The sequence below is a fragment of the Artemia sp. Qi Xiang Cuo genome, chromosome 11, assembly GCF_049724085.1.
Source record: "Artemia sp. Qi Xiang Cuo chromosome 11, ASM4972408v1, whole genome shotgun sequence".
NCBI lineage: Eukaryota > Metazoa > Arthropoda > Branchiopoda > Anostraca > Artemiidae > Artemia > Artemia sp. Qi Xiang Cuo.
The window spans coordinates 14,410,223-14,436,894 of NC_142804.1; the positions used below are offsets into that span (position 1 = coordinate 14,410,223).

The following is a 26,672-nucleotide window of genomic DNA, read 5'->3' on the forward strand; positions in this document are numbered from 1 at the left end:
AGAATCCTAAAGAAATTCTTATATTAAAATTTAGATTAAGAAACTAGTGCATTCAAGTGTGTCTACAGAATGGGGTCAGAATAGCTTCAGCCCTTTGGAAGACCGACGAACGCACAGCTTTTCAATTCACACGAAAAACATTATCCCTCTACATTGACATAAAATTCTATTAATTCTATAAAAGTCATCTGATCATCCAAAACTTTGACCAAATAAAAATTCTTTCAAGCATTTATATTAAATTTTACACCTTGATTCTTGAGCAGAAAAACTGAAAAAAACTTAACAAATGCTTCTAATGTTAACCAACGCTAAAACTATGACCATTCAAAATGAACAAAAATAGAAATGAACTTTTTCACAAACAAATAAAAAGTCTTTAGGGTTAACTCTCCAAAACACATTCCGACAGGATTAGACCGTTAAGAAAAGAGATAGTAAGGAAGAGACCGTTAAGAAAAACTAAAAATGAGCTTCAGCAGATGATCTTGCATTACCTGAAATAGCCCCCCAGCTGAATTAAGCATGAAAATGCCAAACTTGAAGTATTCAAGCGAAGATACAACAAATAAACAAAAGCTAAAAATGAAAACAGGAATTTACCATAGCTATATTACATATCATCATTGTGGATAAAGCTAAGAAGATTTGAAAAAAAATTATTCTGAAAAGATGAGAGATTAAAATTAATAATCAATCCAAGCTTAGGAAGAATAGAAACTTGCAAAGACTATACTGTCATTCGCACTTTATTGAAAATTAATTTAAAAAAGTTCCACAAAAGAAGTTTTTCGTAGAAATGGAAAGAACTAAATTGAACTAAAGATGAAAAGAAATGAAGTCAATTAGTTTTTCAAGCGTAGAAATACCATAAGTCGTGGCTGACTTGGTTTAAGTCCCATCCATCCTAATAGCCACTTCTATCTCAAAACGAAGTGGAGGTGGGCTTGGGTCTGCGGCAATTACGAGGAGGCTGTTAAGCATAAATGGGTCTCGGAGAATCGTATAGTTTAAGTTCCTCTCAAAGTGGTTTTTCCATTTGGTTCAGATCCCGTCTGTAGTTTGGATCTGGTTACTATTTTCGACGGGGAGAGTAAAGGCTTTCAGTCTCTTTTTTTCGGTTAGTTCCTGCACTCGCCTAAACATGAAATGAATTTCACCTTTCTCGAATGCCATTTCGCATTGCTCACATTGTTCCCTTATAATAAGAGGGGTGAGCACGGCAAGTGGTTTTCTCTACTACAGGTTTCAATTGTTTGTATATACCCGGACTTTCTCTATTTAGTTTGTTAGTGTGGTTGCATTTTTCGTCGCATAATAAGATTATTTCATCCCTGATCCAAGGTTTTTACTCCGTTCTTTGGACTCCCATATAACATGTGAGCTACTTTTCACAAGATTATCGATGTCATTCTTTGATAAAGTTAGCTGGGATGTAAAGAGGAGTTCAGAAATTCTTTCGGAAAAAGTAGCGGTGTATTTTTGTTTGATAGTATGGTTATCTAGAAGGTGTACTTTGAATATGAGGGGCTTTTTGGAGAGTTTCGGGGCCGCTTTTAGACGTAGTTTAAATCAAGTCTGAACAAGTGAGTCACTACCGAAATCACGGCCAGCCAAAGTGACTGTGTTTGTGATGGAAGATTTTCAGCGTCTAGATACGAGGATACAATCTTTTAGATTCTGAGTTCTTTCATCTGAGGCACGGTATGCCTCAGATGAAACGGTGAGCACGGCAAGTGCCTTTCTCTACTACAAGTTTAACGGCCGCTTTTAGACGTAGGCTAATGAAGCCATAACAAACGAGTGGTTGCTATCGAAGTCGCGGCCAGCAAAACTAACTGTGTTTGTGATGTGTTTGGGATAGAAGATCTCCAGCATCTAGATACGAGGATATAATATATTTGATTCTGAGTCCTTTCATCTGAGGAGATCCGAGTTGTTTTATGTCGGGCTTTGTGTTTGAAGAATGTGTTAGTGATAACGTGATCACTATCTCGGCAGAATATTAGCCGCTCACCTGTTTTGTTCAGCTGGCCATTGCCAAATTTACCCATCACGTCCTCGTTGTCAGTAGAGTCGTCACCCACAATGGTGTTGAATTCCCCGATGACAAACGCTACATCTTTTTTTGGCAAAGAGTACACTAGACACTGAAGTTGGAGATAGAGGTTTTCAGACTCTTCATGATCTCTGCTAAAGTCGGGTGCATATACTTGGATGATTGTGAGATTTGCTGGTGAGCCTTTCAGGCGGATCATGATCAGACCTTCTGAGATGGGTGTTGCTCCAATTAGTGATCTCCTAGCCTTATTGGAGAGCAGGAAGCCAACTTCCTGCCGGTGTTTTTATCGGCTCCTCTTGACAGTATAAGAGTAGCGTCATCAAGTTTTCAAACTTTTAAATGATACCATAAATCACTCTCAATTAATAAATGTAACCCAAAACGTAATTTGTACTTTACTGAAAATAATCTTTTTTTTAGCCATGTGTTTATACTTTAAAAAATACCATGATAACCAAAAATATTGAAAAGAAGAATGAATGTGAAGTTTTGAATAGTTTTGCATAAACTGTAATTCCTTCTTGAAAGTTTTAATAATTTTGAATTTACTAAACCTATAGAAGAAAAAATATTTAAAATGCAGTTTGTTTCAGTAAAGTGAAAATTACGGTCTACTAAGAGAACCAGACCATCCACAACCATTCCAAGCTTCATGGCAAAAAAGACAATACCAACTATCGCCACCATCACCAGAACCCGTTGCGGGCTTATTTTTACCTAAAGAAAAACAGACAATTTAGCTCAAGTATTATATCCTATGGTTGAAAAAGAGAAGCTTAATTAAATTACAATGCTTAATCTGATAATGTGATTTTTGATAAGATTCTTTGACTTTTAGAGGGTGTTTTTCTCCTGTTTAGAAAACCAAGCAAATTCTATCAGGCTCGTAGCCCTTAATGGGTAACAATAAATTTGAAAAAAACTTATATAATTGGGATCACCATAATAAACCAATTCTTTTCATATGTTTATTGGTATCAAAATTCCGTTGTTTAGCGATTTGGTTAGCATTGAACAACGTCACTCCTTACTTACAGTTTGTTACTACAAAATGTTTGAAAGGATTCAATTGGGTTTTTCCAAATTAACTATTCATACTGGGATAAGCAAACGACCTCTCAGACACTTAGGCTTAGAGAGTGATAGAGACAAAAAAACACATACAGATACATAATTCAGACATACAAACAGACAAAGACAGATACTGGGACAAGCAAACACCCGCCTAGACACACAGGCACAGAGAATGAGAGAGACAAAAACGCATACAAACATATAATTTCAGACGTGCAAATTGACAAAAACAAGCACCGGGACAGGTAAACACCCATCGAAACACACCGGCAAAGATAGAGACAATAACATATACATACACATAGATTCAGACATAGAAAGACACAAAGACAGGCACTGGGACAAGCAAACATCCGCCGAGACAAACAGGCACAGAGAGTGAGAGAGACAAAACCACAGACAATTACATATATTCAGACATAAAACCGACAAAGATAGGCACTGGGACAAGCAAACACCCACCCAGACACACAAACAGAGAGAGAGAGTGAGAGAGACAAAAACACATACAAATACAAAATTTAGACATAGAAACAGACAAACATAGACACTGGAACAAGCAGACACCCACCCATACACACAGAACCAGGGAGTGAGAGAGACAAAAATGCCTACAAACACATAAATTAAGACATAAAAACCGACAAAGACAGGCACTGGGACATGCAAACACCCGCCCAGACACACAGGCAAAGATAATGAGAGAGACAAAAACACAAACAAATACTTAGATTCAGACATACAAAGACAAGCACTAGGACAAGCAAAAACCCGCCCAGTACCACAGGCAAAGAGAGTGAGACAGACAAAAACACATATAAACAAACTAATTCTGACATACAAACAAACAAAGACAGACACTGGCCCAGAGACACATGCTTATAGAGTGAGAGAGACAAAAACGCAAACAAACACATAAATTCCGACATGCAAACAGACAAATACAGACACTGGGACAAGAAAACACCCGCCCAGACACACAAGCTTAGAGAATGAGACAGACAAAATGCCAACAAACACATAAATTCAGACATGCAAACCGACAAAGACAGGCACTGGGACAAGGAAACACCCACCCAGACGCACAGGTTTAGAGATTGAGAGAGGAAAAACCACATTCAAACACATAAATTCAAACATGTAAGCCGTCAAAGACAGCTTACATGTAGACGGCTTACACTGGAACAAGCAAACATCCGCCCAGACACATAGGCTTAGTGAGTGAAAGAGACAAAAACTCATACAAATACATAGATTCAGACCCATAAACCGACAAAGACAGGCACTGGGAGAAGCAAACACCCGCCCAGTCACACAGGCAAAGAGAGTGAGAGAGACAAAAATGCATACAAATACACAACTCAGACATACAATCAGACAAATACCGACACTAGGCCAAGCAAACAACTACCCAGATACACAGGCTTAGAGAGTGCTAGAGATAAAAAGTCATAAAAAATACACAATTCAGACACAGAAACCAACAAAGACAGACACTGGGACAAGCAAACACATGCCCAAAAACTCAGGCTTAGAGAGTGAGAGAGAGACAAAAACTCATACAAACACATAGATTCAGAGATGTAAAATGACAAAGACAGGCACTGAGAAAAGTAAACACCCGCCCAGACACACATGTAAAGAGAGTGAGAGATAAAAACACATACAAATACATAGATTCAGACCTACAAACCGACAAAGACAGCACTGGGAGAAGAAGACACCCACCTAGACACACAGGCTTAGAGAGTGAGAGAGACAAAACACACACAGATACACGATTTGGACACACAAACAGAAAAAGACAGACACTGGGACAAGGAAACAACCCCTCAGACACACAAATACAGAGAATGAGACAGAAAAAAAACATACAGACATATAAATTCGGACGAGCAATCTGAAAAAGAAATACCCTGAGGCATGCAAATACCCGCCCAGATACACAGGCAAAGACAGTGAGAGAGACAAAATACACATACAAATACATAGATTCAGACATACAGACAGACAAAGACGGGTACTGGGACAAGCAAACACCCTCCTAGACACACAGGCTTAGAGAGGGAGAGAGACAAAACTAAAACACATACAGATACATAATTCAGACATACAAACAGACAAAGACAGACACTGGGACGAGTAAACACCCGCCTAGACATACAGGCACAGAGAGTGAGAGAGACAAAAAACACATGCAAGTACACATTTTAGACATAAAAATCGACAAAAACACGCACTGGTACAATCAAAAATCCACCTAGACACACTGGCACAGAAAGTAAAGAGACAAAAACGCATACAAACATATATTTTCAGACGTGCAAACATACAAAGACAGGCATCGGGACAAGCAAACACCCGCCAAAACACACAGGCCAAGACAGACAATAACATTTACAGACACATAAATTCAGACATAGAAAGAGACAAAGACAGACACTTGGACAAGCAAACACCCGCCCAGACACATAAGCAGAGAGAGTGAGAGAGAGATAAACACATACACACATACAGAGTCAGACATAAGAACAGACTAAGATAGACACAGGGAAATGCCAACAGCTGCCTAGACACACAGGCACATAAAGTGAGAGAGAGAAAAACACAGACAAAACATAAATTCAGACATGTAAACCGACAAAGACAGGAACTGGGACAAGCAAACACCTGCCCAGACACATAGGCAAAGAGAGTCAGAGAGACAAAAACATTTACAAAACACACAGATTCAGACATACAAACAGACAAAAACAGACACTGGGACTTGCAAACACCTACTCAGGCAAACAGGCATAGTGAGAGAGACAAGCAAACAGCCAGTCAATTTTTACCTGAACCCGGGTACCTGCAGCCAATCTACAATCACCACTTTTGTTTTTCAAATAAACTCATTCAAGTAAGGTTCATTTAGGTTCACTTAGCGTGGTGTGCCCCGCTAAATGAACCTTGATCGACTTTCTCCTCATAATCGTCTTGTTAAATTTTTTCTATAGTTAATATGTTTTTTGTATGTTTTCTATTTTTGTGTGTATTTAATTTGTTTTCACTCCGCATTCTAATATTTATTAAACATTGTTTTTACGGGTAAAAAATAAAGTATTATTATAGTACCCTTTGATTTAGTTTGGCATTCCCATAAATTTTAACTAAAAAATAGAATTTAATACCCTATCCTGTTCCTGAGACATTGTGTCTATGCCCTTTTGACAACCTTGGCGCCCTTAAGACTTTTGGAATAGTAGAAGTAGAAGTAGTAAAAGTTGTAGCCCTGAGAGTTTCAACTTAATAACCTCAGGCATTCCTAATATATTGTTGGTACACCCTTTTAACAACCAGCATGTACATGGTACCTTTTGATTTAGTTTTATAGCAACATTATCTTTCTATAAAAGTTTTTACTTAATACCCCATTCTGTTCCTGAAATATTGCATCTGTGTCATTTTGAAAACTTGGATGCACTATAGCCCTTTTGATTTAGTTCCGTAGTAGAATCCGTAGATAAATAGTAGAATAACAGAGTAGAACACGATGGCTTGACCATGTCCTCAGAAGACCAAATGACCGTATCATCAAGCAAGTTCTTCTAGATGCTCTTTTAGCAGATTGGTGCAGGCAACCTGGCATTCAATTGAAGAATTAGTGGGCAACTGTTAAAAATAACCACATTAACCACGATGTCATGGGCACATTTCGAATGTTTCCCGGAAAGTGGGAGAACTGCTGACTCCGACATGCTGAAGAGCTAGCACAAGATCGTGATAAATGGTGATCAACCTTATGCAGTCGTCTATATGCCAGTTGAGGTGTCCGCATCTAGTCCCGCAGCAAGTAAAAGTATATGTAAGAGTTTTGCTTTAGTTCAACATCTCCTCAATAGTCCTTGAAATATTTACCTTAATACCATTAGCTTTACTGGTAGTAGTAGCAGTAGTAATAGCAGTAGAAGTAGTAAGAACAGTAGATGTAGTAGCAGTAGTAATAACATAGTGCATTTTGGCTAGTTCAAAATCCCCTTCAACATTTCCTGTAAGTTTGGATGTAATACACTAAGCCGTTCCTGAGATATTGCTGACAAGCCCTTTTTACAACTTGCATGTTTATGGTGTGTCTTTATTTAGTTCAATTTTTCCCTCAATATCCCCTGAAATTCAATACCTTAATACCCTTAACCTTAGCAGTAGCAACAATCTTAGCAGTAGTAGTAGTTATAGTACTAAGGCTAGTATTAGTAGGAGTAGTAGTAGTAGTAGCAGTAGCAGTAGTAGTATTAATAGCAGTAGCAACAGTAGTAGCAGTGTTAGTACCCACATATTGCCTCACGGTCAGTTTAACAACCATCAACGTGCACTGAAAGTTTCAACTAAATACATTAAGGCTTAGTGTATTTAGTTCAAAATTCCCTCAATATTCCAGGCAATTTTAACCTTGATACCCATATAGTTCTAGTAGTGGAAGTAGCAACAACTTTAGCGCTATTAGTAGCAGTAGTTATAGGGATTGAAAAAGTAGTAGTAGCATTCACAAAGTGCCTTTCGATTAGTTCAACATCCCCCTCAGGATACTTTATAAGTTTTAACTTAATACTCTAAGCTGTTCCTAAGGTATTGCTAATACGCCGTTTCGGCAAACTGCATGCACATAGTTTGCTTTGATTTAGTTCAAATTCCCCTTCAACATTCTCTGAAAATTTAATCTTGATACCCTTGGCCTTAGTAGTAGTCGCATTAGAAGTAGTAGTTATATTAGTAGTAGTCGTAGCAGTAGTAGTAGTAGTAGCAGTGGTATGTGTTTTGATTTAGTTCACCTTCCCCCGAAAGGTCCACCTCAATACCTTTAGCTAATTAGAACACCAAAGATCAAACATACCGCTCTTTCTCAATAAGAAGTACCATATGTAAACAATGGGTGTAATGCATAACCTGCAGCCCTTGACTCAAGGCCAGTTGGGGTTCTTGTCACCTCTAGAGACATACTTATTGGACCTTTCAGCTATGCTGAACGAAATGAATACATGGGGGAAGATTGCTCGCCCTCCAGTCACTTTTGACTCTTAAGAAGAGTACTGGAACTTTTAATCTCCAATCGAATGAGCTCCCTTCAAACTTTTTCTGGCAACTCATCGACAAGAACGCCTAATTTTTTAGCATTTTATCTTTTGTTTAGCATTTTCACAGCTGACATATATATAAATTAATATCATCATGTATTGAAAAATCAGTTTGCTTTCATTTTAAATCTTTAAAATCATTTTGATTTTTATGAAAATTTGTTTGATGTCTTGACAAGTAGAAATCACACCATTCAAAACACACATCGTCTTCATTATCATATAAATGACACTCAAGCCTATAGAAGACTGAGGGGGCATTGGTTCCGCTCTTGGTTCGTAGTAATTTATCTTCTTTGAAGTTTGACGTGGTTATTCTTTTTAATTTCTGTTCGTATTAGGAATCAATTATTCAACTATAGCAGCATCTAATATGTTCACGTTTAATACATGCTGTTATTTTAATTTCTCCCCGTTTTGGGTTTCCTTTATTCTTTGGTGATAATTTTTATTATTTTTGAATTTGCGATAAAAGACATACTTACTTACTTTCGGCGGGAACAAGACGATGATCCATCCTGCCCGGCACCAACGGACGTTGGGATGACTGACGTAGTCCAACACGATCTGTCAGCAGCAGCCTCTTCTACAATCTTCAGCCAGTTTTTATCCCAACAACGTCCGTGTTGTCGGAAGCCACCCCAAGGATCCAGGTCATTCTTGAATGTTTGCCAGAGATTTTTCATTTGGCCGCGTGGTTTCCGTTTCCAAGTTGAAAGGGGGTCGCAGGTGAAGACATCGCGGGATATAGTTCCAGCTGGTCGTCGTAGTGTGTGTCCCAAGAATTTCAGTCCTCTTTGTTTTATGATTACCGAGAGGGGGGCCTTCTGGGCACAACACCTACGAACCTCAGCGTTTGAGATATGAAACCATCGGCTGACCTGTAGTATGTGTCTCATGCAGTGATGGTCGAATACTTCTAGTGAACGTGTTTCTTCGGCCTTTAAACAAGTTTCACAGGCGTACAGCAAGATCGATTGAACAGTTGCCTTGTAGACGTTCATCTTCGTTTTGATGCTAATTTCATGTCTATTCCAAAGCGACTTCTTCGTGCTTGTGAAGACACCTCATGCCTTTCCTATTCGAGCTCTAACGTCAGCTTCTGCACCTACATTCGGTGTTAGGATAGACCCAAGGTAGCAGAACTCTTCAACAGTCTCGATGATTCCGCCCTCTAGTTGTATATCTGGGTGGTCTGAGGCGCTTGCTTTCATAATTTTTGTTTTAGGCTTGCTGATCATGAGGCCAGTTTTCTTTGAGGTACAGGAGACATCGTTGACCGTCTTTTGGAGCTCAGCCGACGAGCTAATCAATCTGTGAAGTCAAGGTGTGTCAGGGTGATCAGGTTGTCTTCTTTCTGACCGACGACAAAGCCTTTGTGGGTGCAAAGCAAATTCGTCATTATCCAGTCTATTATGTAATTGAATAGAACTGCCGAAAGGGGATACCTCTGTTTCATCCCTGACTTATCAAAGTCTGTTGTTTCGCCGTCGGTAGTTCGGACCCTTCCAACTATAGACTTATAGGATCCCTTGAGTATTTCGATCAGTTCTGCTGGGATACCATCTTCCGGCAAGATCTTCGAAAGCTCGGTCCTGATAAGGGAGTCGAAAGAGGCAACAAAGTCAATGAACGCAACGAAAGCGGACAGTTGAAATCTTTTGCTCTGCCGTAGGATGAGGCGGAGGGTAATAATATTTTCTAGGGAGCCCTTTCCAGGTCTGAAAGCAGAATTTTCTGTTCTTTACAACTTGTCTTGGATGTTGTTTAAATGGCTAAGGACGATTTTACAAGACCTTAATCGTGTATTTGATAAGTGATATACCTTGGCAGTATGAGTAGACTGTCTTGTCTCCCTTTTTATATACCGGTATAAGTACTGAGATTTTCCAATCTTTTGGGATTTTCTTTGACGTCCATACCGCAACTAGCAAGTCTTTCAGTTGACATTATAGTGTGGGGGATAACTTATAAATCTCTGCTGAGATGCCATCCTCTCCGGGGGGCTTTGTTATTTTTCATGTTTTTCAATGCCCGCAGAATATCAGCAAAAGACGGTGGCTATAGATCTATCCGGTAGGGCTCCTTCGGTACACTCTGGAAGTCGGGTAGATCACACGGAGCTTTGGTGAGATTAAGGAGCTCGGAGAAATGTTCTTTCCATCTCTCAAGGCGGTCTTTTTCCGTCTGAATAAGGTTGCCCGTTTTGTTTTTCAGGGAATCTGCTGAAATGGGTGACTTGCCTGTCGTTTCTCTCAGTAGCTTGAATGTTTTCCTCAGAATATGCGATTCTGCTGATTGTTGCATATCAAAAGCCATTTGTGACTAGTATTTCTCCCTGTCGCAACGAGCAGGCTGCTTTAGCAGCTTGCGTGCATTTATACCGGTTCTTAAGGGCCACTGAGAAGTGTTCGTTTCTTTTCCTCTTGCTCATTTTTTTTGTCCGAGATCCAGAGCCTTTGTTTCCCCTTGGTGTGGCCAAGAGCTTGTTCAGAAACCTCTTGTGTCAGGACTTTCAGCTTGGACCATCGGTCTTCGATATCAGTGTAGTCAGTAAGGGCCTCAAATCGGTTGTTAAGCTGTAGCTCGAAATCAGCCTTGATCTGTGGACTGAGTAGTTTTGATACATCAAACCGATTGGTTTTTATCTTCTTTTTTTGTGTGCCTAGTCTTTGACTGAATTTACAGATGAGAAGAAAGTGATCGGAGCCGTTTGTTGAGCCTGTATCTGCGCCTCTGTAGACTCTTGCATCCAGACATGAGCTCCTCCAACGTCTGCTGACTAGGAAGTGGTCAACCTTGGTTTGGTGAGCCCGTCGTTAGATCTCCAGGTCACAAAATTGTGCTTCTTGTGCTCGAACTGGGTGTTAACCAGACATAGGTTACTGTATTTGGCGAGCTGTAGCACCCTCTCGCCGTTTGAGCATGCATATCCAAATGTATGGCGTCTGATCACTCCTTTGGTATTTGCATCTGGTTTACTAACCCTTGCGTTAAAGTCACCAGTGACAAATAATATGTCAAGTCCTTGGACAGAGCCGAGTATTCTCTGCAGCTTAAGTAGAATGCATCTTTGGCATCATCCGAGCTATTTCTGATAGGCACGTAGACGGACAAAATAGTCACGTTACTAATACGGCCTTTCAGTCTCAGGGTAGAGATTCTTGCTGACACTAGTTGCCAAGAGATGACAGATGAATCAGCAATTGGGTCCAGAAGGAATCATATTCCGTGGAGTCCGCTCCCATCAGTCGGTCCAGAGTTGTATAATTTAAATGTTTCTGAATCTGTGAGGTCAATTGATTTCGTCAGTATGTCGTTCAATCTAGTCTCAGAAATGCAAAATATATTGAGACCATACTTTTTCATTTCATTAGCAAGGAGCTTCTGAGTTGACTCGGCTTTGCAACTTCTTACATTCCAAGAACCAACTTTAAGTTTCTTGATGGGGATGATTGACCCACTTTTTGAATCAGGCATCATTCGAACCTGATCCGCGTCGGCTACCGCGAACGCCGTAGTATTGATCGCTCTATCTGAATCTTTTGTATCAATTGGTGTTTCATTGGAATTTTCTTGACCAGCAGTTACCCAAACTTCTGGTGCCCTGTTGCGTTAGCCGTTCTGCCGGACTAGGCAACCAGCATAATGTTTCACCACTCCACCGCGATGAGGTACAACTTAGGGCTCTCCTTTAGCCTCACTAGGGACGGGGGAAAGTGTTTTTAATACAAAAAAATAGTGTTTTTATTGCAGTAATTAAACATAAACAGTATAAAACCAAACTGAGTCGCTAAATGGCGGTCGTGGTTTTCTTTGAGCTGGTAAAGGCCCATTCACATTGAGATTTTACTGATACCGTGATTGAGTAGGCGTTAATTTCAGCAAATAAGATTCTTCGTTGGATTTTCTGCTTGACCGAAAAATCTTTGGAAAGATTCTCATCATCTCAAATTTGCAATGGCTAAATCTCCATATTTGTAAAATCTCATTGTTAATTGACTTAGAGCTATGTGCAATTATTATACAAGCACTTATGTAGTCTCATCAAAGATTTTACTGCACTGCATAGCTCATAGCTATAAAGTAAAAATTGGATAAGTTGTAAATTGAGGTTTTTTATTTGCGGAGGGAGTTCTTACATTTTCAAAAACTATATTTTAGGGTTAAAGATTCCTATTTTTTCATGAGGGGTAAGCTCTCCTATTAAAAATCATCAACTTTATTATGCCAAGGCTGTAGGATTAGAGAAGAAGGAACATTTAATCACATACCAAAGGATGATTAAAATTTAAAGGCCAGTCAATACATTTTTAGACTCCAGATGAAACTGGAATGGTAATTTTTGTTATATTGCCATTGAGAAAGAGCTGTTTGGATTGCAAACAAGAAAGTTTTCTTTACTTATTATATGTGACTGGCCAACCGGCTAAACTTGAAGGAATATTCTACTATGGCAATTTTTACTTCTTCTTCGATTGTTGTAAGTTAAATTGTAGTTATCAATGATTATGCTCGAGTAAGTTTTAGAAGCCAAAAACAATTCTTATAAATTTTTGTATGGATTGAAACGTATTACCATTATTTCCCCAATTATATATACCATAAAACTATTAGCCTAGAAGTCCCATTCTGAAAGTTAACGAAACTTCAGGTAACATCGGAATCTGACAGCGAAAATCTCAGGACCTAGTCTCTATGGAATCCGTCATAATTTTTGCCAGACAGCCTAAAGTTAACAGGGGAATATCGTGAATATCTAATTTATAAAAGGAAAAGAAATCAAAGAATAATATACAAAAATACAATAAATCTACCAAGTGCCTGGTCTGGCATTCTTACTCATAATAAAGCTGAACTATACGTGTCATAAGTAAGTTATTATTTAGGAAAAAAATAATATCAACTATTACTACTGAGCATTAACCCTAGGAAATGATTTAGATAGGCTAATTGGAAATAGGCTATGTCCCTTACACCTGTAGACTAGGCTAGCCTAATAGCTTAATTTGGGTCTGAATTTTGCATAGCCTACATCTATGGAGATGCTAATTTTGTTTTATTTTGGCAGCAGTTTAGCTAAATGTAGCCTATCAGTGTACAGTTGGGGCTGTTTTAAAGGGAACACAAGAAGAAGAAGACTTCAAAATTTCTAAAGCAACTGTAAAAAATCCAGTAAAATTCTAGTTTAGCTACTTTTTGCTTTCTTGGAAAGGGTTTAGGTTAGAAAATGAAACTTTCAGTAATGAATCCAGGGCCAAAAATATATCCTGGGAAGATAGGCCTATTTCCAAGCTTTTAGGTTAAAGTGGTATTCACATGTGGGTCTAGCTAGAATCCCATGTCTAGACACATGTCTAGCCTGACTTCAATGTCTAGGCAATGACCATTCACAAGTCAAATTTGGTGCTTAGCTAAAACTACAAATTCAGTTTCAAATAGATTACAGTTTGTCATTTCTAGCCAATCAAGAGAGCTTATGCAGGCAAAACTTTCAAACTTGTAATCCCTATTTTTAGTGTCACAAGATAGTGGATAAGATAAGCCAAACAATTGCCTTAGTGTACTTTGGATGAGATTAAGCCAAACAATTACCTTAGAGTGCTTCACTATTTGTCTGGTGTTGCATATTTGCCTAAAATGAAAAAAAAAAACCAATTAATAAGAGATTAAACATATTATTGACTTAAAAAAATAATTTGTAAGTCAATAATATGAATTGCAAAAAATTTACCAAAATTAAATTTCAGTTTAAAAATTTAAACATAGGGTAAAAGACCTCTCTTTGGGAAATACCACTTTTCTTTGGCATTCTAGAAAAATAGCAAATGGTTTTTGGTTACATTTCTAGAATCAGAAGAAAATCAGCTTTCTGTTAATATGTGAATAGAACTTAAACACTAAAAATACATATATATCAAAATAGGATAATTGGTATTTCCAAAAAGAGGTCCCTGTAGGCATGGGTGCCCATATGGGGGGGGGCTCCTGCCCCCCCCCTCCCTGGCTGAATGATGCTGCCTTATTTTTATATTTTTGTTCTGAGATTTCTATTATATAGCATTAAAAGTGCCAATTAGATGAGGTTTGCCCCCCCCCCTTGGAATTCAGCTTATGGGCGCCCATGCCTGTAGGTAAGTCAATAAACTAATAATTTCAAGTGTTTGTTCTTAAATAATTTTAATAATAACCATATTGATGCATAGCTTAGATTTTTAGCTACTTATTCATATATACAATTTTTTCCAATTCCTCTTTGGTAACAAGATGTGACAGTTTTAGTTTTACATAATTTTGCTCAATTATATACTGTTTTTTTTACCCTAGATGATGAAAATAGTGGAACTTGACATATCCTGATTCACTGTAATTGAAAAACATAGACATTGAGTTCTAGAATCTAGAACTCAAAGTCCAGCCAAGCACCTTGTCTAGCATGTCTTGCTAAGCACCAAATTTTACTTGTGAATGGTTGTTGCCTAGACATTGAAGTCTGGCTAGACATGGGATTCTAGCTAGACAAACATGTGAATGCTGCTTTACCCACTTCTGATTTCTAAGTCTTAGAAATTTGCCTGCTTGACCTATTGAAATTTTGACAAAACAACATTTTACCTTAATTTTCAGTAATCAGTTTCTTTGTCTCTGGTTTTAGTTCTGAAAATGCGATTTCTGTTATTTTAATTAGAATTTTAAGCCATATCAATTGTGTTTTTCTAAATTTAGGAAATGTTGTTGTAGAGTTTGTGTTTTGAAGCCTCATAAATTGGGACTGAGCAAAGTAATGAAGATGAAAACAGGGTAAAATTTTACTTTAGCTACTTTAGGCTATTTTGGAAAGGGGTTAGGTTAGGAAAATGAAACTTTCAGGGATGGGTCTACAGGCTAAATTATGTCCCACGAACATATTTTGAAGGGCTCACCTCTACTCCTTCTTATTTTATATGTTTATATTCTTTTAATGAATAGTCTGTGTAATCTTTCCACTAAAACAATTATTTGACCTGTAGGTATATAGCATTGTTACCCAGTCTAAGACCCAAGAGAAACTTGGAGTTTTTTTTTTCTATTGCTAGTCTATCAAACACATCAGATGGTAAACATTCAACCATGGCAACATCAGTTGATCATGATAGATCTGACATATCACAATAGATAATAAACAGATCATAAGCCTTTTTGTATTTTAATTGAAAAAAACCCAGCAAGTTTGTCCCCACCACCCTTTTATATTTGAATTAGTTACACATACAGGCATTTTTTGGGAGGGGGGGTCAGTTAAACTAGAATATATTCTGAAAACCAATGGGTAGAAATTTACTTTACAAAAACAAATTCAAGTTTTGTTAAAATACTATTTAGTTTAGGGACATAAATTGGATGAATGCTCGTTTTATTTATTTATGGTAAATAGGATTTAATATATTGATAATAATGATTTATTTTTAACCCACTATAAACAACTACACAAAAGTTGAAAAATAAAAGATCTAAAGCCAAACTGGCCAGCCATGACAGAAAAAATTGTAAATACAACAAACAGGTCTATAGCCAGTGAGTGAAAATGAAGGAAAAAAAACAAAAACTAATATTTTGCCTGTATCAAACAAGGCATCTTCAGCATAGATGAAAAAATAAACTAAAACTAAAAAATATGCATAAAACTAAAATAAACTCACCTAAAAATATAATATACAATTGCTTAAAATTTACAATTTGGAGCTACCTCACAAATTTACAATTTGTGAAACCACCTCACAAAAGTAACTGGATTAAACCTTTTAAAATAACAAATGAACAAGGAATAAGTTATTGCAATATAATTTTATGCAATGCTTTTGATGCTGCTATTTGCTTAGGTTTATTATTTGAACTAACCCCTGGAACATTTGGCAATACTTTATTTTTACTTATAAATATGGGTTTATTTTTTAAAATAGTATCATAAATAGGATCAATATTTATATTCCTAGTATCTCTATTAATTGATAAACCTGCAAAAATATGTTTTTTTTATTTCTAATGCTTAATGGTTTCATGCAATGGGCTTTTGAAGCATTATAAATTAAAAAAACATATTTTGCAGGTTTATCAATTAATAGAGATACTGGGAATATGAATATTGATCTGATTTATGCTACGATTTTAAAAAATGAACCCATATTTAAAAATAAAAATAAAGTATTACAAAATGTCCCAGGGGTTAGTTCAAATAATACACCTAAGTGAATAGCAGCATCAAAAGCTTTGCATAAAATCATGTTGCAATAACCTATTCCTTGTTCATTTGTTATTTTAAAATGTTTAATCCAGTTACTTTTGTGAGGTTAAGTTAATTTTAAGCAATTGTATATTATATTGTTAGGTGAGTCTGTTTTAGTTTTATGTATATTTTTTAGTTTTAGTTTATTTTTTTATCTATGCTGAAGAGGCCTTCTTTGATACAGGCCAAATATTTTTTTTTTCTTTTTTCATTTACTGGCCATAGACCCATTTGTCATATTTAAATTTTTTCTGAAGTTGAATAATGAATTACAAAAGAATAAAGAGACTAAGTGGTAATCATCAGGTTGATGAAATAGCAAAAAATGCTATAAATATTGACCAGCCAAGTGGGAGACCAATCCCAATTAGAGATATTTACCGATGGAGGCTATCAGATATTAATTTTAATAAGATTAATCCTATCCTTTCCCCCTTTCCCAATAAGTATCTTTCTAAAATTTATCATAGAATTCGTTCTGGAACAAATGGACTAAATTTCCTTGCATTTTCATATAAGATTTCTAATTCAAGTGGTTCAATTCCCCTGTCCCCTCTTTGCAGGCATTGTAATATGAATAATGAAACAATTGACCATTGCCTATTTGAATGTAATATGCTGACGTCTGCACAACATACCTTGCTTTCTAAACTGTTAAAATACTTCAAACACCACAAAATCCCGCTATCAGTCAAGAGCCTAGCCAACTATACCTGCACACAGAGCATAGAAATCGACATCTATCATCTTATATTTGAACTCCTAGAGTCGAAAGATCTGCTGAAAGATATCTGAATATATCTAATAAATATGAGGCAATCAAGCCAGTAGCTCTGTAGCCCACAGAGTGAAGCAGAAGGAAAAGGGCTAAATAGTTTTACTGAAAAGCCCGCCTGCTGTTAAATAGAAGAAGAAGAGACTAAAATAAACAATCAACTAGAAGAAAAACGTGGGATAAGAACATGAAATGGCTGAAACTTAGAAGTAGCAGGCTAGGACAACTTCATGTAGCATGGCCAGTTTTGCCAGTATATCTGGAGTGCTAAAATTCTACTCAATTTTTCTATTCTTATACCATGGTGGCAGATAAAGCAATAATCTCAAATACTGAAAATTTGGAATTTGGATATCTTTTTAGGGGAAAATTATAAACAAACCATATAAAGATAAGACACAGCAGGTCAAGTACAATTTTACTAGTGCTTTGCAGGTATGTTTACTCCTGTTAGCAATGCTTTTTGAATACCCAATCTGGAGCTTGAATTTAGTGCTGGAAATTGTACATGAACAAAACAACCATTAATTAGCCTACTTATAATTGATATTCTCAACAATTTAATTGAATCAAGAAAAGGTATAAAAAAAATTTGACAACTAAGTGCTGATCTAGGAGAAAACTTAACATTAAAAAAGAGGAATCACATTTATCAACATATAGAGAAGTCCAATATTGGAAAAAAAGATGCAACAGAATTAACAGAGGCACAAAGCCCCTTCCCTAATTAAAATAATACTTTAATACACTCTATAGACTGTTTTGTAGGCTATATGAAACGTGTGGCTTGGTTCTGCTTTCTAGGGCTATAATGAAAGAAAGGTTGAGATGGCTAGAGCATGTTCTGCAGATAAAGGATGACAAATTGCCAAAGATTGTCCTTTTTGGCTAACTATCTAGGGCTAAACTGAAAGCAAGTCATCCTTGGTTGGGATGGCAGGAAGTTGTAAGGAAAGATTTAAAAGAAATGGGAACTTCCTGGGAGGGTGTAACAAGGGAGGCTTTGAATAGATTGGGATGGAGGAGGAGCATGCATAATTGGGTTGGACCTAGCAGTTTGGTGCTGTGGTGAGTTATTACTTGAAGTAGCAGTATTGCATTGTCTAGAGCAATGGTCAGCAAAGTGCGGCTCCAAAGCTGCATGTGGGTCTTTGGTCCCTTAAATTTGGCTCTGGCACAAATATCCACAGAAAGCGCAATAATATTTTCATTAAAAAAAATTGGTAAGAAAAAAATTGCATCTTATTTTGATAAAATGAAATTCTTCTATAAATTGGAAATGTGTATAATTGATAAATTAAACAAAAACTTACCAAGTTTGAAGTTTGATTGTAATTCTACTCCAAAGAAGGAGCGCCAGCATAGCTGAGAGTTCAACTGAGATAGACGCGTGCAATTGCCTTGATTGACCAAAGCAACACTAGTATTTTAAAGTCATTATAATATGCAGTGGTTAAGCTCATGATGAAACGCTGAGAGTTCAATTGGAAGGGAAATTGGGAGGGCAGTTGAACTCTCAGCTACGCTGGCGCTCCTTCTTTGGAGTAGAATTACAATCAAACTTGGTAAGTTTTCGTTTAATTTATCAATTCTACTCCAATAGGAGTGCCTTAGCTCCACCTTTGAGTTCAACTGAGATTTTAAAGTTCAGCATGAGCTATACCAACACTAATGATGAATAATAGCCCTTTTCATTAAAAGAGGCTGTTGTACAAAAATTCATTTATAGGAAGATATTTCAAATATAACAAATTACAGTGAATATATTCAAAAGACAGATAACTGCTGACCACTTTCAATTGGTTTATTATAAAACCTTGCAAACGTTTTGGCATTTGTCCAGCCTACATATTTTATGATTTGATCTACATCAATTCCTCTTGCTTTAAGGTGGGACGTTGAGGCAGACCGTGTGCTATGAGCACCATAAACACTGATATCTAGACCTGCAAGAAATAAAACTCCTTTTATCCATCTAGAAATAGATGACTTGGACGCAGCAGTATGAGACTTACGATATGTAAGAAAAAATGCGTCGTGTCAATTTTGATTTGCTGTCATTCTAATATACATAGCTAGGTGCGTCGCCGGACACAGGGACGACTCTTGAAAAGGTCGAAATTTAACTACTGATTTGTGGTTGCCTGGTTTCGATGTTTTTAACAACACATTTATTTGAAAATCAAAACTTCCATTGTCATTATGTACCATATTACTAAGTGATAAACTGGTCAAAAACTGAACTCTTTCACAAGCTGATAAAATCAATAAAACTGCTAATTTTTGTGTTAGTGTCTTTCATTGAAGATTTTTGATATCCCAAGCTGGCAGTCTAAAGAGATCAAATACACATTTTACATCTCAAATACTTGAAATCTTGGGTAGACTAGGCCTTCTATTAAAGACACCTCTCATAAACTTCTTGGTGATGTGATTACTGCCTAACTGAAGTCTTGGTAGAATTGCCGATAAAGCACTCCTTGCAGTATTAATAGCACTGTATCCAACACCTGAGTGAAAAAGTTCCGTAAGAAATGTCAAAGTCTCCGGTAGAGTTGCCTCCAAGGCCTGGATTGTGTTTCTTTCACAAAAGTCGACCCATTTTTCAATGTAAACTTTGTACTGGCGCTTAGTTGAATCCCGCCACCCATCCATGATAATATCAACTTTGGAGGGAGAATATCCTTGGTGGTGAAGCCCTTGCCGGAGACAACACAAGTCGCTAGGCGTAACGTCTTGGACAATGGATGGTGCAAGGTCGGCTTTACGGGGAAAGACAAAGTAAAAATATATTTTGGTGGAAGTATGTGACTTTCTACTAGAAGCTTTAATAGTGAGCGATACCAGACTTATTTGGTCCATTTAGGAAGGATCGAAATACCGGTGGTTTGATCTGTTTCTACCATCTGAAAGGTACTCAGAAACAAACTAAATGAGGGAAATGCATAAAAAAAATAATGCTTCCAATTCATTGCAAATGCATCTACAAAAAAACATTCTGGATCTGGTTTCCAAGAAACAAATGGTTTAATCTGAAAATTTAATATAGTCGTAAACAAATCAATATCTATTGACTGACATACCAAAAAATTCAAAATAGTAAATATTTCAGAATCCAAATTCCATTCCTTTTCATTATCAAATTTTCGTGATGCTTTATCCGCGATATTAGCAACCCCAGGCACATGTTCTGCAGATATCCATCCTTTGCCCTGCAATACTACCTGCCAGACCCTATTTGCGAAATAATTACAAAATTTAGATTTTGATCCTCCCATTTTATTTATATAAGCTACTGTGGTTATATTGTCAGAACGCAGCCGAACATGGATGCCTTTAGTATCATGGGCAAAACATTTTAATCCCAGATAAACGGCCTTCGTTTCTAAAACATTGATATCAAATCTCTTCTCTTCTGAAGACCATTCACCTGTGGCCGTTTTCATGGAATATTCATCCACGATTGCCCAACCAAGTTTCGACGCATCACTACACAGATATTTGTCAGTTGGTCTAGGCTCATTTTCTTTAGAAGCATGATTGGCAATATCCAATCTTGCCGCAAAATCACCCTTCGTGTACCTTAATGCTTGAGTCTTCAATGATTCCGCTTTTCGGTAATATAAAGGCCCTAATTTTACTGCTGGAAATGTTGAAACAAGAACGCCAAGAGTTTTGGCCAATTCTTGAATCGTAGTCAATTTTTGACTAAGAATCTTTGAAACCAAATGTATAACTTTTTTAATTTTTCTTTCCGGCAGGAAAATACGCATTGATCGCGAATCTAACAAAAAGACCAGAAATCCTATTTGTTGGCTTGGAATAAGAACTGACTTTCCCGTGGGGATCACAAACCCCAGCTCTGACAGCAGTTTCATTGTTTCATAGACATTATTTTGACACTCTAAATATGACGTTCCCAGGATAAAAGCTTTGATTTCATAAGAAAATCGAAATATATTTTCTTGTGATTATTATCTCTTCTAATCAGCAGTTGTACTAAACCAATTCTGCTCAAGTCATCCTCAGGGCTATACTGTGGTGTTTATCCTCCCCATAGTATAGTGCAGACGGTTTGATATCATCTATTTTCCCTTCTTGTTTTGGTTTTATTTTTGTGTTTAAAGCTTTTTCCAATAGGCAATGATTAGAAGTCCTCCAAAAAAAAAAAGTCCCCCCAGATCCCAAATCAAATTCCAGTGAAAGTGTCATAGTGAAAGATACCCATCCTGGCTGGTCAAGCACGCTATCTCAAAGTTCTAATGATAGCTCCAATTTGGAGAATAGGACAATGATAAGTGTAGGGGCTAATGTAACCATAAATGATGATAATGGGTTTCAAGAGGTCCTCTTTAGAAGTTTTAAAAAAAGGGAAAAAATCTCCCCACTGAAAAGCATTTCCCCTCTCCCTGCCCAGGATCCTCCCTCCAAAAACATAGGAATTTACCTTAAAATTACTCCCACTACCCCCTTTGAAATAAAAATGATCACTGCAATAAGAGTTGCAATTTTTAAACTGCTAAAATCAATGTTCTCTCTTAACATTAACCGTGATGGATCTCTGCTAATAGTTGTAGAAGATCAGAAATCAGCAGATACAATAATTAACCTTAAATCCCTTCTGAATATCCCAATTATTGCATCTAATTGGAACCCTAAACAATCACCAACAAAAATAGTAGTTTACAATGTTCCCCCAGAGATATCTACTCAGGAGCTAAAAGAAGGCCTTTCAGGTAGGGCTGGAAACACAATCCCAGTTGAGGATGTTACCCAACTTGGAAAACCCAACTCTAATGGCCTAAAAACTAGTAGATCCTTCTTATTCACACTGAAGGATAAAATTGATATCCCAGAAAAATTATTCCTATTTGGGCAAATCAAACCACACAAGGAATACAAACCTAAGCCTATTCAGTGTCAGAAGTGTTTCAAACTGGGACACACAACAAACAAATGCAATGAAATTCTCCAAGAGTGTAGTAATTGTAAATCTTTCCATCCTAAAGAGCTGACAACTTGCAACAACACCCAGCCTACATGCATCAATTGCAAAGGCCCACATGAATCTACAAATAAATCATTATGCCCTGCATACAAGAAAAGAGATCTAACACTCCAAATATCAACAGAGAAGGCCATCCTATACCCCTTTGCAGCAATGGAAGCAAATGCTACCCAACATTACCAAATAAAGCCTGTAATGAAACCAACCAAAACCCCCAAGTCAAATGCCCCCAATGCATCAAGCACCCCATATAAAACACCATCTTCTAAGCCCCCTAGCTCAAATCCCTATCAGAAGGAATCACCAAGCCAACAAGCCTCCTTGTCCTGTGAGATGAGGCCAGCCTGGCCCTCCCTCCCAACAAGAAACAAACCGGAAACACTACCAGGAATCAATCCCTTAACCAAAACACAGGATTCTCAACCAAAAATGCAATCCCCTAATATATACTTATTAATTCTAAACTGTTATGCAGTTCAAGCCATGAACATATATCAACTACAGAAAACAAAAATTATTGCAGAATTGGCAAAAATCTACATCCCAGATGATATGCTCATTCAAGCAAAAAAATATCTTGCTTTACTCTTAACAAAGCTGAACATTGATACACAGTCATATGAAGAATAAATCAACAACACAACATTTATCAATACTCCAATGGAATGTAAGATCACTCACAGAAAATAAGCTAAATGAACTAATATCATTTATGAATAATAATTCAATTAATATTGCTTGCCTCCAGGAAACTCATTTAACCCAAAATCAACAAATTAAGTCTTTGGGATATACTATCCTGAGAAAGGATAGATCTTCAGAGAGAAAAGGAGGTGGTTTAGCTTTATTAGTTAATAATAATATAAAATTTTGTGGCATCAAATTTCCAGATTTTGAAAATGATGTTGATGTAATTGGTATAAGTGTTTGGCTGAATAATTTAAAAACCTACATAATAAGCTTTTATAACCCTAATGGCCAAACTACAGATGCCAAGGATTTCTTTAATTATATAAATAATTCTAATATGTTAAAAAATATCATTATTTGTGGTGATTTCAATGCCCACAGCCTTTTGTGGGGGAATAAACCAGCAAATAAAGCTGGTAAATTTATTGAGCATATGACTTCAAATAATAATGAATTAGTTGTTGCTACCCCTCCAAACCTGAATACTTATTTCAACCCCAAAAGTGGCAATTTCTCCACAATTGACCTACAAATTGTGTCTTTAAATTTTTTGAACAAAATTTACATAAATAAAATTGATAGTTTATGTACAGACCACTTTGCTATAGTTTGCTCCCTAAATGAACCTGCTGAAACTTTATCTCATACATCCAAATATATCAACACTCAAGCAAATTGGTCTATTTTCCAAAATAAGCTAAATGATGAAATTACAAGTTTCACCCAAAGTTCATGCATTTCTAACACAACAGTTGACACACATGCTGAAGCGTTGACATCTTTACTAATAAATAGCACAGCTAATCATGCTATCCCCAGGACAACACCTAAGAAAACATTCCCTAAACAAATTCCTAAAACATGGTGGACAAATGAGTGCCTAAATAAATGGAGGATAAAAAAGGCAGCTAGGACAGAATTCATAAAAAAACCAACACCTACTACATATTTAAAAAAATTACAAGCAGAATCTAATCTAAAAAGGACTATAATAGATGCTAAATATAAATACTGGAATAATTTTGCAAATAATCTCTCCAGAGAAACAAATGAGCCAATTATACATAAAGTCATAAGCCACATATGTGGGAAAAAGACTTCACCCAACCCACTCCTGTCTGAGCTTATACATAATAATACCCATTATGACAATGATAATGAAAAGGCTAATCTATTTGCAACTCTTTTTGTTAATAAGCTAACATCAAATAATCAAAGCAAACTGTCCACAATTCCTATGAACCCTTGTTACCAACCACGCCCAGGATCCGAGTACATAACTAATCAATTTTCAATCCAGGAATTGAATAATGCAATACATCATATTAGGTCCAAAACTAGCAGTAGCTATGACAATATACACCCTATATGGATAAAGAATCTCACACCTTCATACAAACAAGAACTGCTAAATTGTTATAATCACGCTTGGGCATCTTCTAGGTTCCCCAATATATGGAAATGTTCGTCCCTCCTACCAATCCTAAAGAAAAATAAACCAAAAGATAACCCTGAGTCTTATAGGCCCATAATGATTACACCTGTGATGGGGAAAATAATGGAGAAAATGATTTATCACAGACTCCTCTGGTTTGTTGAGAAAAATAACATGATCCCACACACTCAAACTGGATTCAGGAAATACCACTCCTCAACAGATGCTTTCATTTTGCTAACAAATACAATAAATGAATCTTTCTCAAAAAATAATATCCTAGTGGCAGCTTTTCTAGATTTTGAAGGAGCTTATGACAATGTGAACCACCAAATCCTTTTAAATAAACTTGCAAACCTTGGAGTACCTCCTAAGCTAGTATCCTTTATTAAATCCTTCATAGAAGTGCAAAGTTTCATTGTTTGTGTTGGTTCAGCCTCTTCACCCCAAAAGACAATTTCCAAAGGCCTACCTCAGGGAGCAGTCCTCAGTTGCCTCCTTTTTGCCCTATATCTCTGGGACATGAACCTACCCCACACGAATCTACAATATGCTGATGATCTGGTGCTATGGTCATCTGGCAACACCTTTCAGATAGCACAGTCAAATCTGCAAAAGTCACTTTTCCAGTTTGAAAAATTCTCTCAACATTCAGATTTACCCATTGCACCCACCAAGTCAAAAATAATCCAATTTCACCGGAAGCGAAACCATGTTAATGCAAAACTAACTCTAAATAAAACAACTATTCCAGAAGATAATAATATTAATTACCTAGGTCTCATGCTTGACCAAAAACTTAATTTCCACCTCCACATTTCAAACACAATAAAAAAATGTTATAGAAAAGCAAATATACTAAAAAGACTTCTTTCCACACCCTGGGGTTGTAAGGAGAAAACCTTACTCCAGTTTTATAAATCACATATAATACCCCATATTGACTATGGGCTCATTGTCTATGGTGCATGTGCAAAGACCCAGATGCAAAAAATTGAAACAACACAAAATGATATAATACGTCTCATATTTGGTCTTAGGAAACCCACAAGCACCAAGTTTCTGCTTATGGAGAGTGGATTAACAACAATAAGGGAGAGACGTAGCTTTCTCTTGATAAAATATCTTACAAAAATTTAATCAAATAGCTCACACACATTACATAATTGGTTAAGAAATCCAGCCATGTATAGAGGTATTGCAGATGAGTATGCCAATATTCAAAAGAAGTTCCCTGTACCAGCAAAATCTATTGCACCTACTTTCCCCCAATCCCCTCCATGGAATTGGTCATTTCCCATAATAAATACTGAATTTTCAAAATGGAATTAAGATTTAACCCCCATTGCTTTTGTCAAGAAAAAATTTGCAGAACTTAATACAATTACCTATAAAAATCACTTCCAAATATTTGTTGATGGGTCAAAAATGAATGAGAAAGTTGCAAGTGGTGATATCCTTCCTCACCTGAAAATTGCAATGGGAGAGAGATTATTTAATAATTTATCTATAATGTCTGCTGAGTTAAATGCCATAATCATGGTATTAGAACACCTTAAGCAAAACCAACCTTTGATTGAAAATTTAAATAATATTATCATCTATTCCGACTCTTTATCAAGCCTTGAGTTGCTGGCCTCAGCTCCTCAATATAAGTTGGACATTGACACTTATCATTGTCTCAGTATTATTGATAATCTTGCTTCAAGTGGCATAAAAACTTACTTTCAGTACATTCCTAGCCACTCTGGCATAAGTGGTAATCATCAGGTTGATGAAATAGCAAAAAATGCTATAAATATTGACCAGCCAAGTGGGAGACCATTCCCAATTAGAGATATTTACCGATGGAGGCTATCAGATATTAATTTTAATAAGATTAATCCTATCCTTTCCCCCTTTATCAATAAGTATCTTTCTAAAATTTATCATAGAATTTGTTCTGGAACAAATGGACTAAATTTCCTTGCATTCTCATATAAGCTTTCTAATTCAAGTGGTTCAATTCCCCTGTCCCCTCTTTGCAGGCATTGTAATATGAATAATGAAACAATTGACCATTGCCTATTTGAATGTAATATGCTGACGTCTGCACAACATACCTTGCTTTGTAAACTGTTAAAATACTTCAAACACCACAAAATCCCACCATCAGCCAAGAGCCTAGCCAACTATACTTGCACACAGAGCATAGAAATCGACATCTATCATCTTATATTTGAACTCCTAGAGTCGAAAGATCTGCTGAAAGATA

General features: G+C 36.7%; 2 protein-coding genes across 2 annotated transcripts in view; one reads left to right on the forward strand and one right to left on the reverse strand.

Moving 5' to 3' along the window:
- Positions 1 to 1,781: 1,781 nt before the first annotated feature.
- On the reverse strand, positions 1,782 to 2,258 carry LOC148946669 (protein CFDP2-like). Its single transcript, XM_089096381.1, has one exon. It carries the CDS (start codon positions 2,256 to 2,258, stop codon positions 1,782 to 1,784), a length of 477 nt encoding a protein of 158 aa, XP_088952507.1.
- A 10,766-nt stretch (positions 2,259 to 13,024) lies between these two features.
- The window catches only part of pic (DNA damage-binding protein pic), a 38,583-nt gene continuing 24,935 nt past the window's right edge, over positions 13,025 to 26,672 (forward strand). The window contains exon 1 of the mRNA XM_089096323.1: positions 13,025 to 13,120. The gene's annotated coding sequence lies outside the window, so the exon portion shown is untranslated. The remainder of the gene's footprint in view (positions 13,121 to 26,672) is intronic.